This window comes from Nelumbo nucifera, chromosome 6, assembly GCF_055504915.1.
Source record: "Nelumbo nucifera cultivar China Antique chromosome 6, China Antique-T2T, whole genome shotgun sequence".
Taxonomy (NCBI): domain Eukaryota; kingdom Viridiplantae; phylum Streptophyta; class Magnoliopsida; order Proteales; family Nelumbonaceae; genus Nelumbo; species Nelumbo nucifera.
In genome coordinates, this window is record NC_142654.1 from 32553669 (window position 1) to 32569318 (window position 15650).

A 15650-nucleotide genomic window follows, 5' to 3' on the forward strand; every position below is an offset into this window, starting at 1 on the left:
ATAAACAATAATAACACTCTAAGATCCAAAATCCCTATAAGCTCGGAAGCCATGGTGAGAAGAGCCAGGAACACCCCAAACCTGGTTACCTACGAACAGTTTCAAGTCATTCTTGATCATTTGGACCTCCTCACCCAACGAATGGAAGAAGTTTACCCCGAACAGGAGGTCCCTCTCTAGGCGACCGCCCCGCTGGGGTGTCAAAGGGTCAGGGTCAGCGTGAGAACATCGAGATGTCGGCCCTCGGCCACAATAATCCATTGGCCGAACCATCAAAATCGGGCAATAACCGCCTCCCGGATTCACCTCAAAGGAATGTCTATCCTTCGAGCCGAAGGGAGAGTGGGCCCGCTCAATTCGAAGACAGTCATCAATCTTCGGAGCAGCACCACCGCTGTCGTAGGGAGCCCCCCCAAGATGATGGCAGGCAGTTAGGCTGCCTTGGAGTTCGCTCCCGAGGCAAGAGCCGATGCCATACCACTCCACCTCCCGTCTCAAACCTCAAGGATGTTTTGAATGACCATCACACCCACAGAGGAGCACGCGACCCTGTCTCAGAGTATTCGGGAGTATGAGCCAACACCCATTGGGTCCTCGAAGACAAGAGCAAGGCCCATGCCTGTGCTGACCCAGGGACCGCCGAGTTGCGAGCCGAGATTGGGGCCATCAAGGACGAGCTCCACTAAGTTAAGGAGAGCCAAGCCGATGCCTCAACCAGTCACGTTAACTCCGCCGGTCGCATGGATGCATTCACCCAGGAAATCATCTCAGAGCCTCTCCCCCCACACTTCAAGGCTCCCACATTGGAGACGTACAATGGAAAAACTGACCCCGATGACCACCTAGAGGGTTTCAGAGCGCTCATGATACTGTATGGCTATTCCGATGCCTTGACATGCCGGACCTTCCAGGCTACCTTCAAGGGGGCCGCTCGCCGTTGGTTCTCCAGTCTTCCTCCTCGATCAATTAGCTCGTGGGAGCAATTTACAACCTTGTTCCTTGCCCGCTTCATCAGTAGCAGGCGATGCCATAAGAGCGTAGTGTCTCTGATGTCGCTCAAACAGGAGCCAGGTGAAAGCTTGCAGTCTTACATCGACCGCTTCAAGAAAGAAGAGCTCGAAGTTCGAGTCCTTGACCCTATGGTCTCCATGCATGCAGCCATCAATGGACACTGCCCGGCTCGTGTCTCAAGTTCTCGGTTGCCAAGACCCCACCAAAGACCAAACTCAAATTCCTCAAGAAGGCCCAGAAATACATCGCGGCCGAAGAGGCTTCGGCCGAGGACAACCAAGAAAGGGCAGTCGAGTGCAACGACGAGCCTCCGGAGATGAAGAGGAAAAGTGGAGACCAGCACCACCCTGGCAACAATGGCAGCAAAGACAACAAGAAGCCCACCACCCGGGCTTACAGTGACTACACGCCACTCAACTCCACCTGCACTCAGATTCTGATGCAGATAGGGGAAGAGAAGTTCATGAAGTGGCCAATGAAGTTGAAGCAGAACCCGAAGAGGGGGAACCCTATGAAGTATTGCAAGTACCACCACGGCACCGGACACGACACCGAGGACTGCCACGATCTAAAGAATGAAATAGAGTCCCTCATTTTCCGAGGACACCTCAAGCCGTTCGTCGGAGGAGAGGTCAGCGCCTCATCATCCCAACAACAGCAGCACCACCACCAGCAACTGGAAGGCGTCATCGACGTCATCGCCGGGGTCATGGCCTCGAGTGGAGCCTCGGCTTTGCCTTGAAAAGCCTACACCAGGAAGCTCAACGTCCAAGAGCCTGCCCCGAAGAAACAGAAATACCCGGACACTCCGTAGAGGCTAAGATGTTCACATGCCCTCGTCTTCACTGACGAGGACCTAGAGGGGGTTGCTGTCCTCCACAACGATGCCCTCAGGGTCGCAACCATCATCTCCAATTTTATGGTGAATAAGATTTTAGTGGATAACGGCTCGTCAACCGACATCATTTTCTATGACACCTATGAAAGAATGAAGCTCGTGCCAGAGAGGCTCCAGCAAGCTGACGCTCCTCTCGTCGGCTTCTCCGGTAACGTCACCAGGCCAGAAGGAAAGATTACCCTGCCCATTACGGTGGGGACAGCACCACACCAGGTGACTTGGATGCATGAGTTCCTAGTGGTGAAGGTTCCCTCTCCCTACGATGCAATAATGGGAAGACCAACCCTTCATGCACTAGGGGCAGCCATGTCCTCTTATCACCTGGCCCTTAAGTTTCCCACCGAGCACGGTGTTGGAGTCATTCATGAGAACCAGCAGATCGCTCACCAATGCTACGTGGCGGCGCTAAAAGGAAAAAATAAGGAGGCCTTATCACTGGAGGGCCTCGACCCTTGGGAAGAACCAGTGAGCCAAGGCCAACCAGCTGAGGACCCCATCTCAGTTCCCCTAGATGAGTCAGTCCAGGAGAGGACAGTGCGCATCGGGTCCAACCTCCCCCCTAAATGCCTATCTAAACTGGTAAGTTTCCTTAGAACTAATGCCGATGTCTTTGCTTGGTCTGCCGCTGACATGCCTAGAATTGACCCTTCGATCATTACTCACAGGCTGAGCGTGGATCCAAGCTCTAAGCCAGTTTGGCAAAAGAATAGGAACTTTGCACTAGAACGATGGAAGGTTATAGGAGAGGAAGTTGATAACCTACTCGACGCCAGCTTCAACCATGAGACCTTAATCGAGTCTGCCCGAAGGACAGTTTTCCTTTGCCGAGGAGATCCAACTCCCACTTGGCGAAGGGCCAAGGGTTGCTGAGGGCCGAGAGGGTGGTCGCCGGTTGATGGCAGAGGTTGAAATGTCTCTGACACTGATCACATTTCCACACCAGCTCGACCACATCCTTGTGAAGTGTTGGCCAAAAGTACCCTTGCCTTAAATTTTTCTGAGCTAGGGTCTGACCATCGAGGTGATTGCTACAAAGTGATGTCGTTCAGCCACAAGAATGCAGGGGCCACTTACCAGCGCCTTGTCAACAAGATTTTCAAGAATCATATGGGGAGGAACGTCAAAGTCTACGTGGACAACATGGTGGTGAAGAGCCTGAAGGCCGAAGCACACACCTCAAACTTGGCCGAGACCTTTGATACTCTGCGTAAGTTCAACATGAAGCTCAATCCGAGCAAGTGTGCCTTCGGGGTTACCTCAGGGAAGTTCTTAGGCTTTGTTGTCACTCAAAGGGGCATAGAAACCAACCCAAACAAGGTACAGGCCATACTAGACATGGCACCGCCTCGGTCAGTGAAGGAGACTCAGAGGCTCACCGGTATAATAGCCGCCCTCAACCGCTTCATGTCAAAGTTGGCAGACCGCTGCCTTCCCTTCTTCCGTGCCATCAAGAAGCTGAAAGATTTCTAGTGGACGGAGGAGTTCCAGTGTGGCTTCGATGAGCTTAAACTGTACCTCACCTCACTCCCGTTCCTCGCTCAGCCGGTGTCAGGAGAAACCCTGTATTTGTACCTATCAGCCGGAGACGAGGCCGTCAGTTCAGTCCTGGTGAAAGATGATGGAGTTCAGAGACCTGTATACTATGTTGCAAGGTCCTCAGCGGCACTGAGACCCAGTACCCCGAAGTGGAAAAGCTAGCTTATGCCCTCATCACCTCGGCCAAAAAGTGTAGGCCATATTTCCAAGCCCACTCCATAGTAGTTCTGACAAATCAGACCCTTAGGGCCGTCCTCGCCAAGCCAGAGACTTTGGGATGCCTGATTAAGTGGGCAATAGAACTGTTAGAGTTTGACATACAATATCAGTCGAGGCCCACGATCAAAGCGCAAGCCCTGGCTGACTTCGTAGTAGAAAGCACATTTAGCAGGGCCCTCGGCCGCACTGTGCGCATTCTCCTCACCCCCGACAATGTCGTCATAGAGTATGCACTTAGATTCGAGTTTCCCGCATCCAACAACGAAGCTGAGTATGAAGCCCTCTTGGCGGGGTTGCAGCTCGCCCGAGACCTTGGCTCCAAGCACGTCAAAGTCCTCAGCGACTCGCAGCTAGTGGTGAACCAAGTCAACAGTGAGTACGAGGCCAGAGAACAAATCATGGCTAAGTACCTCGCCAAAGTTCAAGAGTTAGCCCGCCACTTCCAACGCTTCACTCTGTAGCAAGTCCCGCGAGCCGAGAACTCCCGAAACAATGCCCTCTCCAAATTGGTAAGCACCTCGGATGCGGCCCCCGGCCACTCTGTGCGCATGGAAAGACTAGCCCGGCCCTCCATAGAGGAGATCCAGATCCTACCCGTGGAAGTCAAACCATCTTGGATGGATCCTATCATCGACTTCCTACTGACAGAAAGGCTACCCGATGATAGGAACGAAGCCCTGAAACTCCGACAACAGGCAGAGCACTACACTTTGATAGAAGAAAAGTGTATAGGATGTCCTTCACCTTGCCTTACCTCTGATGCCTCTGCAGGGAGGAGGGCGAGAACGTGCTCCGGGAAATTCATGAAGGCATCTGCGGCCAGACCCTAGCCCAAAAAACTTTAAGGCAAGGGTACTTTTAGCCAACACTTCACAAGGATGCGACCGAGCTAGTGTGGAAATGTGATCAATGTCAGAGGCATGCCAACCTCTGCCATCAACCAGCGACCACCATCTCGGCCCTCAGCAGCCCCTGTCCCTTCGCCAAGTGGGGGATGGATCTCCTCGGCCCCTTCCCTCAGGCTACGGAAGGCAGGAAGTACCTCGTCGTTGCTGTGGATTACTTCACTAAATGGGTGGAAGCTGAACCCCTAACCACTATCACTACGTGGGCAATTCAAATCTTCTTTTGGAAGAACATCGTTTGCCACTTCGGCCTCCCCCACATGCTAGTCATGGACAATGAAAAGCAGTTCGATGACGCTAAATTCTGAGAATGGTGCACCTCCCTCAGCATCAGGCAACAATACACCTCGGTGGAGTACCCCTAGACAAACGACCTGGCCGAGGTCACAAACAGGACCATCCTGGATGGGCTAAAGACCAGGCTGGGTAGAGCTAAAGGCCTATGGGCCAATGAACTACCCAGCGTCCTCTTCGGCCTGACCTACAACACGGATCCCAACAGAGATTGGCCAACCAATGCTTTGGGTCCAAGGTACATCAAGGACGGGAATTACGAGGCGCACAGAGAAAACTTAGACCTGTTGGAAGAAGCCCAAGAGCAAGCACAGATAAGGATGACTGCCTATCACCAGCAAGTGGCCCGCTACTACAACTCCAGAGTGAAAGAAAGACACTACAGAGAGGGAGACCTTGTCCTCAGGAAGGTCATGGTTCCCGAACCTAGAGTAGGGAAGTTGAGCCCCAACTGGAAAGGCCCCTACCGGATCAAGCAGGCTCTCAGCCCCAGAACATTTTGATTGGAAAACTTAGATGGAAGACCTGTCCCTCGGACTTGGAACTCGGAGAACCTCTGAATGTATTACAGATGAATGTAATTTTTTAATGAAAGTAATGAATGAATGAAGCAAAGTTCCTCTTCACTTCACCTCATCACCTCCTCACCTCCAAACGTGGTGACCCCCTCGGCCATCTGCACTTAGCGTAAAGAAAACAACGAGGCAGAGCCCTTGGGTTCGCCGGTGGGACGCCTTGGCCTCCCCCGAGAGAACACTTAGTAAGAACGAGTTAGGGGAGCTGCACCCCGACAGTGCTACTCTGTCCTAGCTCTTCAAACACCCAAGTACCTCGGCGGCATACTTCAGCCCCGGACCTCGGCCAAAGTGCCAGGTCTCTTCGGCCTCGAGCGTATGACTCCACCTCGGCTTCCAATATCCAGACAAGCCGAGATGAGCGTGCAAATAAACGAATGCTACTATTGAATCGTATGTGCCTTGTGTATCATGGTGTCAACCTTTCGGAGGGGCAAGGACCTCTCATATACAAAACATACACAAAACACAGTGTACACAAAAAATGGCTTCATTCACTTCATTCACTATTCAATTTTGATCTTGTATAGCATTTACAAAATTTTGTATTGTGCTAAAAAAAACAAAACAATTACAGCAACAGAACAAAATAAGAAGGGAGGAGCCCTACCTGAGTACCAACCATCATTTAGGGGTCCTGGTGCAAGGCCTGGTCCACGAGGACCTCCTAGTAAGTTCGGTGAAAAGGGGGGAAGTCTACGCTTGCGCCTCATCATGGGCCAGAGCGGGAACGGTGTCTTCGGTAGGAGCGTGAGGGATCACTTGCAGTCCCTCGACATCAAAATCCGGCAACACCAGTAGGAGTGCCTTCTTAGTGTCCTCTATACCGTCGAGGTAAGATGATGAAGCGTACTTTGCCAACACGTCCAGGTAGTCGGAAGACTTCTTGTACGTCTCCATTGCCTTGATTGCTGCCTTCTTTGACTTCTTCGTCGAAGCTAGGGCTTCAGTAGCTTTCGCCTTCGCCTCGGCAGCTCTCTTTAGGGCTTCGGCAGCCCTCTTCTCGGCCTCGGCAGCTCTTCTCTTCGCCTCCATGACGATACTCTCCATCCTTACCCGCTCCACTTGCTCTTTGGAGAGCCCTTGTCGCGCCTCCTGCAGCTGAACTTCGAGGCGGTCCCGAAGCGATTGTTCATCCAGAAGCGCCTTGCGGAACTTCTAGTGCTTCTCCTCGGCGGCAGCGGTTACCTTCTGGAGCTTCTCCTCCGCAACCTTCTTCTCCTTCTCGGCCTTGTCGATGCGGCCCATGGCCAGCCTTGTTCGGTCCCCCAAGCCAACGAAGTGTAAACAGACCTGCGACAAAACCAATCAGCGAAAACAAAAAACAAATAAAATGAACATGCACACGGTGAAGCATTGAAGGCAGTAGCGATCCATACCTTAGCCAAGTGGTACAGGCCCTCGTCGTAAATAGACTTGGGGTTGCTTTGTAGAAGGCAGTAGCGATCCCTCGGTAGAATGGACCTGCTAACCAGCTTTCTCGGAGCTACCATTGGGGGTGGAGTGTTTTTCCAGCCCCTTCGGTCCTCTCGGAGGCGCCATGTACTGATGGGGGGGCCGATGAAGGCCCAGATGGGCACTCCCCAGGCGCGGACCTCTGCACCACCTCCTCAACCTGCCTATCTATGTTGACAAGCTTCTGCAGGGGCTCCTCCCTCGGCACGTCTGCGGCGGGCCTCTTCTTTCCCGCCTCGGGCCCCTCCGCAGGCTTCTTCAGTGACACTTCTCGAGTGGTGGGCTTCTTCGGCGCCACCACAGTCTGCTTCCCCTTGCGAATCCCTCACCCTTTCCCGGGGCAGGGGCAACCTTGTCGTCAGGCATCTTTGGCGTCTGTCCACCGGCATGCTTTGCTCGGGCCTTCGTCAACAAGCACTCTTTGGCATCCATTGGCACTTTTGTGAAACAACAAAAGAAAGCAGTTAGCATATCAGCAAAAAGGAAAAGAAAAGAATGTGGAAGACACACTAACTACAAAACCTCTCCTACCGAGGGGGGCTGGGCTAATCCCAGCGAAGACTAGGGGGACCTCCTCCACCAACGGCTTCGCCTAGAATGTCCCCATCACAAGTTGATGAGCTACTGCTGCAGCCTCTTCGTCACGGAGCAGTGGGGGACATCTCTCAACGATGACGTGGGCTTCCCCCCAGTCGGACCTGAAGCGCTAGCCCTCGGGGCAGGAGACATAGAAAAACTTGTCCTTCCACCCGTGAACGGAAGGAGGGGTTGTGCACTAGCTTCCCTCTACTCGGGTGGAAGTAGTAAATGTTAGTTGACGAAGCATGCTTCCTCGGCACGAACATGGCGCGAAATAGTTTCAACATCAACTCCACGCCCCTGAGCTGAGCCCACACCATCACAGTCACGATGGTCCGAAGGGCATTAGGTACGAGCTGGCTGATGGTGATGTTGTACAACTATAGTAGCTCAAAAATCAAGGTTGGGAGGAGAAACCTAAGGCCAAACTCTAAAAAATGCTGGTAAATGTAGATTTCCCCCTCCTCGGGGGTCCACGACCTATCGCCCACGTCGGGGACCCTCAGGCTGTAGGACCGAGGTATATGGAACCTCTTCGCCAGGGATTTGACCTGGCACACGTCCAAGGAGCTGTCAAACTCCGAACGTTAGACGCTACCATCAGCCACCCTTCAGGCAGTACTCCCCCTATTGGTTTGGCGACGAGTTCCACGGCATCACCCTTGGAGAGAGGTGATCCCTCAAGCTCCCTTGGCAACGTCGAGGCGATGCTTTCATGGGGAGAGTCACATCCTCGACGACTGCCTTTGGCACCCCCCGAGGTTAGCCTCTCCCTTAAAACGGCCACCTCTCGTCGATGGGGGACTACAACTAAGGAACCTAGAGAAGATATGGGAGAGGGGGTTGTAGGAGAGCTCCCTCCCGAGATGTTCGGGAGTTTATGGCACTCGGGACTAGAGTCTAAAAATGACATTTTGAGATTACCTAAAAAGGATGGAGTGTCCCGAAGAAAGAAAGAGGCAAAGAAGTTCTGGAAACTTGGGAGTTAGGGAGTTGCGTTCACTTGAGAGCAAGGGCGTCTAAGTCCAAATGGAGAAGAAAGGCACCGCTAGGGCCCCTATTTAAAGGAAAATGAACGGCCAAGATTTCTCCAAATATGATGGCTAAAACTAATCCGCTAACACCATCCAACCGCGATGCACCACCTAGCGCAAGCCCACGGAAGATGAAACAACGCCCAAGGCAACGGTTCAGATCAGCGTAGATCCAATGGACGCAGGAGCCCCCTAGAGCAGGCCCTTGGAAAACGAAACGACGCTCAGAGCAACGGTTCAGATCGACGTAGATCCAACGAACGCGGGAGTCCCCCGCTCCTGCAAACCTGTCTCACCCTACCTCCTAGTGCATCCCCTTGGAAGGCGAAATGACGTTGGGCGAACTGCAAAGACTGCCCGAAAGACCCACTCGTAGCGGACCATCGGACGGACCGTTCAACCCGGCAAACACAGGATTCCTGGGGCGGTCGTCCCCTGCACGGTAGCCCCACTAGGGTGACCTGCCCGTGCAGGATACGGGACACCCCCGCTAGGCCAAGGCATCCGCATCGCTTGCGCTTCCGAACTGAAGAGTGACGACGCAAACATCAAAGACGACGCCACTACAGGGCATCCCTCAACTGACTATTCCGAAGGCATTACGACCGCTACTCCCAATGACCGAAGCCGAAGCCTCACTTCGATGACCACCCTTATTACGGGTAGAAGTCGAGGCCTCACCTCAGTCTCAAGAGTGGGGGGCAAGTGATGTGGGTTAGCTTGGCCTAGCCCACATAGGTCTAGAGGGCCCAACCCACTAACTCCTGCTAACGTCAGCCACAGTAGGCGAGAGCCCTGCTTCCTTCGTACAGAGCCAATTACATAACTATCTGGCATACCGCCAGGGCCTACAGCCTAACCTCGTACGGCTCTCATCCGAGGCGTTCATCTCTACCTACCACCAGCACGCTCAAGTATAAATAACAGGTAGCTGCCCCTAAAAAAGGGTAGGAACTGAGTAACTCCAACATTTACCTCCTACACTTATATTGTCTACCTAACATTAATTTCAGGAGATCCAGTGCATCCGAGGACTTTTTCTAGGAGCACTCTCACACCTCGTACTAACTTGAGCATCGAAGCCTCTGCCTCAAGTATCCACCCTAAGGCCTCTGACACTCCCTGTCTTGCAGTATCTCGGGCCACCAGGGACCTCGCCTCGGCTATCATAGTCCTCGAAAGGAGTACTTCGCCTCAATTTGCTGTCCTCGGCTTCGGTCAGCCTCTTCCGAAGCCTCAGGGTCCTCAGATAACACTCAAAACTTGAAGAATAAATTTACCTTGTTACCCTCAGGCAAACTGCGCGGCAAGAGGTGGCGATCCACTTGTTGAAGGGGACCTACCCGAATTTTCAGTTGTTGCTGTTTCACCTATGATTTTCGATGAAGATTGCGATGGAATGGGTGGTTCCATGATTTCAGAAGGATGCTAATATTTTAACCGTTTATGGTGTGGGAAAGTGCTTTGAATGTCATTATGTATGGTCAACCCTCTCTCTCATAATGTCCAATAGTTTCTTTATTGATTGCTATGGGTGGGATCAATAACTGGCTTTGGGCTGCCTTTGCAAATATGATGGATTGATGGGTGTAGTAGATTTTCACAGGCTGGTCATAGACTCATAGTTGGTAATGGCTCACCTTCTACCATTTTCCGTTCATCTTCGTTTTCAAATTTTTTTCTTGGTGGAAGCATGCATCTCTACGAAACCTGTTAGAGTTGGATATGGTGCTTAGTTTTCTTGATTCAGGTTACGGGAGCACCACTCTATGATCTCTGGAGGATGACATTTCTCCTTTACAGCCTCAGATTCTCTCCTATTTATAGAGGTGTGCTCAGTTTCAATTTTCTTGCTTCAGCAACTAGGTGTAGGTCTGTGCGGTTTACTTTTTTGTATTTTGGATATAGTTGTTTTTACTTGACCCTTTTGCTGTCTGTATTCTCTCTGATTGTATGAGAATTGTTAAATGAATTTCGCCTTGTTAGGCTTAAAACAAAGTGTGGAATTATGTGTTGTGTTTGGATGCTAAAAGCCAATTAAAAATATTATCCTGGATTCGGAACTTCGGATGCTAAAGCTAAAAGCCAATTAAAACCGACTCAAACTGATTTGAATACAGTTAGATTTGGTTTGGTTTGGTTTTGACGTTGAATGCAGATTGGATTGGTTTAATTTATAAAAAAGGGTAAAATACAAAAACCTTCCCTCAAGTTTCCGACAATCATAAAAATCTCACCTATAATTTTACTTTAACAAAAATTTCCCCTCTATTTTTGAAAATTTTAATAAATATCTCATCTTCTTCCTCACGCGGTGCACTCCCCCCTCGAACCTTCCCTCTTCTTTAATGGGTGGACAACCATGGTGGTAGATGGATGAAAATGTCAGACATCCAACCATGGTGGTACTCTGTTTTCTCGTTCGTTACAGGAGAAAGCATGCTGTAATGGGTGGGCAACCATGCTTCCTCCACAGAAGACCATACTGGGCCTTGGCACAGTGGAAAGCTTGCTTACCTGTAGAGAAGCGTGGAAGGAAGGTTGGCGTAATATATCCCAAAAGATAAATCAGCGTCATCCAAAGAATCGAATATGGTCTTCTATGAGAACCCTTGAATCAGCTTCATAGTATCGTGACCGATATATCCGTGCGACGTTGCAGAGTGCACGAATAACCGGTTTGGCTGCGTTAAACTGAGAAGCGACGCGAACCACCTATCACACACTGCAAACTGCGACACCAACTCCTTGTATACAGATATTACTTCCAGGCTAAACCCATTCATCATTATCTCCGGCAACCCCTTCTCTACACTCTCTGCCTGCTGCGCAAATCCGTTCATGTCGTCGCAACGCCGCCTTTATTAACCGATGATGACTACTGTCCCCATGGAACACCAAAAACTTGCTTGTAAATTGCCTGAAACGAGTGAGCAGGGTCGGGGTCGACGTACTCCGATTGGTTCCCAAAGTAAACCCATTCCGAGTTGGGATCCTTTGCAGAGATCAAGTTGTATTCTTTCCCGGTGACACCATCAATTTCTGGGTTGATGAAGGAGCGGTTTTCTTGGACTAAAACCACGACAGTTTTGATGGGACATGAATTAATAGTGGAGGAAGCCTCCGAAGGCATGGTTGTCACTTTGGCATTGAGTTTGGTCTACTGTTTCTGAATGGTGAGACAAGCAATCTTTAAGGGCAGTTCGTTACACAAAACAGCAAGCTGAGACATGGTGATGATCGATAGAGCAGAGATAAGGGAGGATGGGGGAGCAGAACGTCTGTCTCGATGAAGCGGATCGCATATATATAGAAGGGCTAACCAGTGTGGTGATCGGTTATTTGGATCTGAGCCAGCAAGAGCTATCAACTTTGGTGCTAGCCCTGTAATGAACGAAATTCCCATTACAGGGTTGCCCACCTTGGAGGGAGCATGGTTGCCCATCGTTGGACGAAATTTCCAATTGCTGAACGAGAAAACAGAGTACCGTTGTGCGTTCCCGTTGGACGAAATTTCCAATTGCTGAACGGCACTGGTTGCCCACGGAGGTGTTGAGACAGGGTTATTTTAGTAAAAATAAAGGGTAAAATAAGTATTTTGAAAAAATTGATTATCTTTTTAACGTTTTCCGTCTTCATAATTGATCGAAGGGAGGTATTACTATTTGTTGAATTTTTCAAATATAGAGAAAAATTTTTTACTATATTTATGATTGTCAGAAACTTCAGGAAGATTTTTGTATTTACCCTATAAAAAATTATCAAACCCAAATGAAAAGAAATAACAAGTTAGAGTAGCGGCCAAGTCCCCGTATTTCCATGGTTGCCACGTGTAAAATAAATTTCATTTCACGTGTAAGACATTCAGTGGTTGGTTCATCTGAGGCTTTTATTTTTGAACGGGTCTTCTGTTTTTCCCGCAAGCGAAGAGGCGAAGTGGGAAGAGCCGAAGAGGCGACGGGTCGAACGACATTGAACGAGGCCGACTGGGCGAGGCGCCCCAGGCCTTCTTAAATACCCTTGCTTTCTTATCCGAATTACGAGGTGTACCCTTAAGTTCATTTAAGATTCTCTTTTTACATTTTGAGGTATCTGATTTGTGCTTAATTACAACTATAAACCCACAACTGCTTGGCGTCACGTCCAAACCACCATCAAAAACTTTTACTTCGTTTACTTTTTGGGATGTTAATTGTTAATTTCCCCATTTCTCCAATTTTCGTGAGGTCCGTCGTAAATGGGGCTGGGGATTTGGATTTATGCTTAATTATTTGTATTTTTTTCATAAATTAATTAATACATTTGTGTTTATATTTTTTAAAGTATGTTTAAATATAATTAAATATGTATGAATATATTTTGATTTATTTTATTTTTAAATTTTTGGAATGAATTGAAAATAAAAATAAAATGAATTTAACAACTAATGTCATAAAAAATGATGGGGAGTGAAGATCCTCGTGGGAATAGGGATGGGAAATCCCTATCCCTATTGGCAACCCATCCCACCCTGCCATGTTGACATTCTTAGGGTTAGTTTGGTTCGCAGTCGAAATTGGAATTGGAATCGGAATCAAAATTCTCTAAAATTGGAATCGGAATGGTCCATTCCCATAATCTGTTTGCTTCAGACAGGAATGCGAATGGGAATTAAAACTTGTAGGAATGGGATTTCATTCCCAAGGGAGGGGCAGTGAATGGCTAGTCCCTCAAATGGGGGAATGGCGTTCTAGTAGGAATGGGAATGGGATTCCGATTCTGCCCAACCAAACAGTTGAAATCGGAATAGCCCATTCCGATTCCGATTCCAAACCCCTATTCCCGTGAACCAAATGGGGCCTTATTTATTTTCTCCTCTCTCCTTTTACATGTGCATTTCCAAATTACAAATTTGCATGTGCCACTCACTTAAGACTCTACCAATATCATATGAATTGCTAAAAAAATCCGAAGCAAGGTTTCTAAAACCGGATTGGACATAGAACCATTTTGAGGATCGGTTTCTAGATCAAATGGTTTGATCGTCCGGTTTTGAATGAATGGCCTGTTCTGACTTGCAAAAATAAAAAATAAAAACAACCAAAAACTGTTATTTGGGTCAACGATTTGATCATCCAAATCAATAAATCACTAATCAAATCAACGATTTTTTACTAAAAAGCAATTTTAAAGTGAAACAAAAGCAGATATTTGATCAATCCGACCATCCAATCTAATCCGGTTTTAAAAACCATTATCTGAAGTGTAGAGAACACTGATGTGGACCCCACTGTGTTCGTATGGCAGCATAGCATATGTTTTTTGTTAGTTATGTCAGTGTTAGTTGGTAGTTATTTCAGTTTGTTGTTACAGCTTGTTATTTCAACTTTTTTATTAGTTTATTTGTCATGTAAGCAATAAGGGCAATTCAGCCCTTTTACAATTAGTCAACATATATAAATATTAGAGTGGGTCGGAAAATCATTATGATTGACCCTCTCTCTCTTTTCTAAAACCCTTCGTGTGCTTCTTCTTTTCTCCTTCTCTTCTTATTTTCTTCTGAAATCTTTCTTTTTGCTTTCAAATTCAAGACTGATTGTAGTCTTGATCGACTACTTGGTATCAGAGCCAGGTTTAGGGTTTCTCATGTGCATCCGATCCATCCAACCACACGAGAGTTGCCTAGGGCTGAAAGATTAAGAGGATCCCTTTTTCAGATGATTCTTGGAGGTTATCAGAGACTATAGAAGTTGTCCAAAGGGTGGATTGTGTTCTTGATAATCAAGAAGAATCAGAGGAAGATAAAGAGTCCAAGATCAATTTCTTTATCAAGACTGAAGGTGGCGATCAGAATTTTTGTTCAAAACCTAAAACTGGTTGTAGAGAAGGAAGTCTTATGTTAGTCTAATTAGATTGACTACATGAGAATTTCCTAGGTTTAGAAGCTTTTCAACAAAGAAGGAGGATCGGTTGATTCTTGGAGGTTACTGGTAGTGCGCGGCTACTACTAAGAAGATTGTAGAAGGCTGGGAGAGTTCCAGTAGTCAGGAAGAATTAGAAAAGGCTTTGGATCCCCAAGATTAGGGTTCTGCATCAAACAGAAGGTGGCGGCCAGAGATTTTCTTTCATAAAGTAAGTTTTTTTTGCTTGAGAATAACCTTGAAAGAATCATCTTGGTCTATTCTGAGAGGTGCAGCTGGAAAACCTTTTTTTCTTTCTAGGGTTTTGAGAGAAAACCCTAAAATTCAGAACTATCGTTGGTTTCAGATCAGATTTGAAATGGTTTCATACAGAATTATGTTTTTCCTTTTTTTTGGAAGACCCAGACCGGCTGTTATCAGTTGTTTAGGTGTTCTTTTTCTATTATAGTAGCTTCAAAAGTTTTTTATTGCTAATTCTTAACCAATAATGGAGTTCAAGAATTAGGGGGAAGGTGTTTTTAGGACTAGTAATTCTGGTAACATGTTTGAGAATGCCTTTCAGATTACAACTGTGAAGTTTGATGGATCCAACTACTTAGAATGGGCCCAATCAGCCATGATGGCCATTGGGGGTAGAGGAAAACTTAGCTACCTGTTGGGAGATGTGAAAAAACCATCTAAGGAGGACCAAATGTATACCAAATGGGTTCAGGAGAACTATTTGGTTATGACATGGCTGTGCAACTCTATGCAGCCACATATCAGCCGGAACTATTTGTGGGAAAAAACAACCAAGGAAATCCGGGATGTAATGAAAGAGACTTACTCCCAACCCCTTAATATTGCTAGGGCCTATGAATTGAAGTGTGAGGTTAATAACCTTAAGCAAGGAGAGAAACCAGTCTTCGTTTACTTCTCTACTTTGAAATCTTTGTGGCATAAAATTGACCACCTAGAAACACTTGAGTGGGAAAGTTAGAAGGATGCGCAGACTCATAGAAAGCAAGTTGAAACTAATAGGGTTTTTGAATTCCTAGCTGGTCTGAATCCTGACTATGATATTGTGAGACATCAAATACTAATAAGGGATAGTGTGACCTTATCTCAAGCCTACTCCTTGGTGCATAGTGAAGAGACTAGGAGAAAGGTTATGATGCAGCATCAGCCCTTTCCACCAGCCTTGGCAGTAGTTAAACCTAAGTCTGGGGGTGATACAGAAAGGGATATAAAGAAGGAATATAAGT

At 48.0% G+C, this 15650-nt stretch overlaps 2 protein-coding genes across 2 annotated transcripts; both read left to right on the plus strand.

Moving 5' to 3' along the window:
* The first annotated feature begins 740 nt into the window (after positions 1-740).
* Positions 741-1753, plus strand: LOC148790736 (uncharacterized). The gene is made up of 2 exons (XM_088890345.1): positions 741-940; positions 1159-1753. The coding sequence occupies exons 1-2, from the start codon at positions 741-743 to the stop codon at positions 1751-1753; spliced, it is 795 nt and encodes a 264-aa protein (XP_088746471.1).
* A 177-nt stretch (positions 1754-1930) lies between these two features.
* On the plus strand, positions 1931-2779 carry LOC148790737 (uncharacterized). The gene has a single exon (XM_088890346.1). It carries the CDS (start codon positions 1931-1933, stop codon positions 2777-2779), a length of 849 nt encoding a protein of 282 aa, XP_088746472.1.
* Positions 2780-15650: the final 12871 nt, after the last annotated feature.